The 2,116-nt window shown below is 67.0% G+C and overlaps 1 protein-coding gene across 1 annotated transcript in view; it reads left to right on the plus strand.

Annotated features, from left to right (window-relative positions):
- Positions 1 to 182: 182 nt before the first annotated feature.
- The window catches only part of MST1 (macrophage stimulating 1), a 3,724-nt gene continuing 1,790 nt past the window's right edge, over positions 183 to 2,116 (plus strand). Inside the window, 8 exon segments of the mRNA XM_035901456.1 lie at positions 183 to 394; positions 558 to 670; positions 802 to 916; positions 1,123 to 1,259; positions 1,332 to 1,452; positions 1,554 to 1,672; positions 1,768 to 1,930; positions 2,008 to 2,116. The exon segment at positions 2,008 to 2,116 is cut by the window's right edge and continues 283 nt beyond it. Coding sequence (XP_035757349.1) covers positions 183 to 394; positions 558 to 670; positions 802 to 916; positions 1,123 to 1,259; positions 1,332 to 1,452; positions 1,554 to 1,672; positions 1,768 to 1,930; positions 2,008 to 2,116 — 1,089 coding nt within the window.

Consider the following 2,116-nt stretch of genomic DNA (forward strand, 5'->3'; position numbering starts at 1 on the left):
AGAGAGGCCCGGGGGCCAGGCCAGGCGCCTGCCGGCCGTTGCCCTGCCCCGCGGCAGAGGGGGGGAGCAGGAGCTAGAGGGCTGCAGCCCGTGCCCTGTGGGGCAAGGACCCCCTGCTCTGTGGGACCTGGATCCCCTGCTCTGTGGGATGGGGTCCCTCTGCTCCATGGGGTGGGGATCCCATGCTCCGTGGGGCCCAGGTGTCCCTGCTGTGCCCCCGCGGGCATGCTGAGCTCTTGCCACATTCCCCAGGCCACCGCTCACCCCTCAATGACTTCCAGCGCCTACGAGCCACCGAGCTGCTGGCAGCGCCCACGGACCCACCACCACTGCTGCTGGAGCGGGGCTCCGCTGAGCAGTGTGCCCAGCGCTGTGCTGCCAGCCTGGCTTGCCGGTGAGTGGGACATGGCAGCGCCGCGGGGTGGGTCGCATGGGGGGCCACGACACCCAGGGTCACTCCGTGTGCTTGGACGGTGGGTGCCCACATGTGTGCCCCCTGGGTCCCGTGGGCCCTGGGCCCGCAGGGTGCTGTGCTAGGCTCCTGCTGTGTCTCCCAGGGCTTTCCACCATGACTGGCAGAGCCAGCTGTGCCAGCTGCTGCCCTGGACCCAGCACTCGCCCCATGTCCAGCTGCAGAAAAACATCCACTACGACCTGTACCAGAAGAAAGGTGGGCTGGTGCCACGGCAATGGGGACACCACAGACTGGGCACAGGCCACCTGGCACAGGGCTCCCCACTGCCCATGCGGCCTGGCCCGGCTTGGCCCTGGGGTTTTGACATGGTCCCTGGCTCTGCCCAGAATACCTGCAGGACTGCATTGTGGCAGATGGCACCAGCTACCGTGGCACGCGGGCCACGACAGAGAAGGGTCTGCGCTGCCAGCACTGGCAAGCCACGACACCCCACGACCACAGGTGCCCCTGCGTCCCCAACTGCCCTGTGGTACCCACCAGTGTCCCTGGGCAGTGCAGGACAACAGGGAGCGGGCTGGGTACAGTGTGGGGGCAATGGGGACAGCGCGGGGGCAATGGCACTGATTGGGGGTGGTGCAGTGTTGTGGCTCTGCCAGCCCCAGGGAGAGGGGTCCTGGCAGCGCTCCTACCCGCACTGCTGCCAGCAGGTTCCTGCCATCCCCCCGCAATGGGCTGGAGGGGAATTACTGCCGAAACCCCGACCGGGACAAGCGGGGCCCGTGGTGTTACACCATGGACCCCAACATCCGGCACCAGAGTTGTGGCATCAAGAAGTGCGAGGACGGTGAGTGCCGCAGCCAGGGGGTGCCCCATGTTGTGTTCCCATCCACCCACTGAGCCCACCAGCTGTCAGCAGCTGTCTGCATGACCTGCAATGGGGAGGAGTACCGTGGCACCGTGGACCGCACTGAGTCAGGGATGGAGTGCCAGCGCTGGGACCTGCAGCACCCGCACAAGCACCCCTACCACCCTGACAAGTACCGGCCCCCAGCCCCAGACAATGCCTGGCCACCCTGGCCATGCCAGGTGCCGGGGTGGTGGGGCCACCCTCAACTGCTGCTCCCTGTCTCCGGCCCAGGTACCCCGACAAGGGGCTGGATGACAACTACTGCCGCAACCCTGACAGCTCTGAGCGGCCCTGGTGCTACACCACTGACCCTGGGCGGGAACGCGAGTACTGCCGCATCCGCCTCTGCAGTAAGTCCCCACTGGTGTTGCCACACAGCTGAGACCAGGGGTCCCAGGTGCCACCCTAACCCTGCCGCTCTGCCCCTCTCCGGTCACACAAGCAGAGAAACGACCACGGCCTCTCAACATCACCACCAGCTGCTTCAGGGGCAAGGGCGAAGGCTACCGAGGCCAAGTGAACATCACCGTGTCGGGGATCCCCTGCCAGCGCTGGGATGCCCAGATGCCCCATCAACACCACTTCACACCTGAGAAGTACCCGTGCAAGTAAGAGGGTGGGGGGAGATGCGCCTGCAGAGGCCAGCGGTGGGCTGGGGTGGGCACCCATGTGACCCCTCCACCAGGGACCTGCAGGAGAGCTACTGCCGCAACCCCGATGGCTCAGAGGCACCGTGGTGCTTCACTGCCCGCCCCAGTGTCCGCGTCGCCTTCTGCTTCCACCTCCGCCGCCGC

The sequence above is a fragment of the Egretta garzetta genome, unplaced genomic scaffold (genome assembly GCF_000687185.1).
Source record: "Egretta garzetta isolate BGI_Z169 unplaced genomic scaffold, ASM68718v1 scaffold861, whole genome shotgun sequence".
In the NCBI taxonomy this organism is placed as follows: domain Eukaryota; kingdom Metazoa; phylum Chordata; class Aves; order Pelecaniformes; family Ardeidae; genus Egretta; species Egretta garzetta.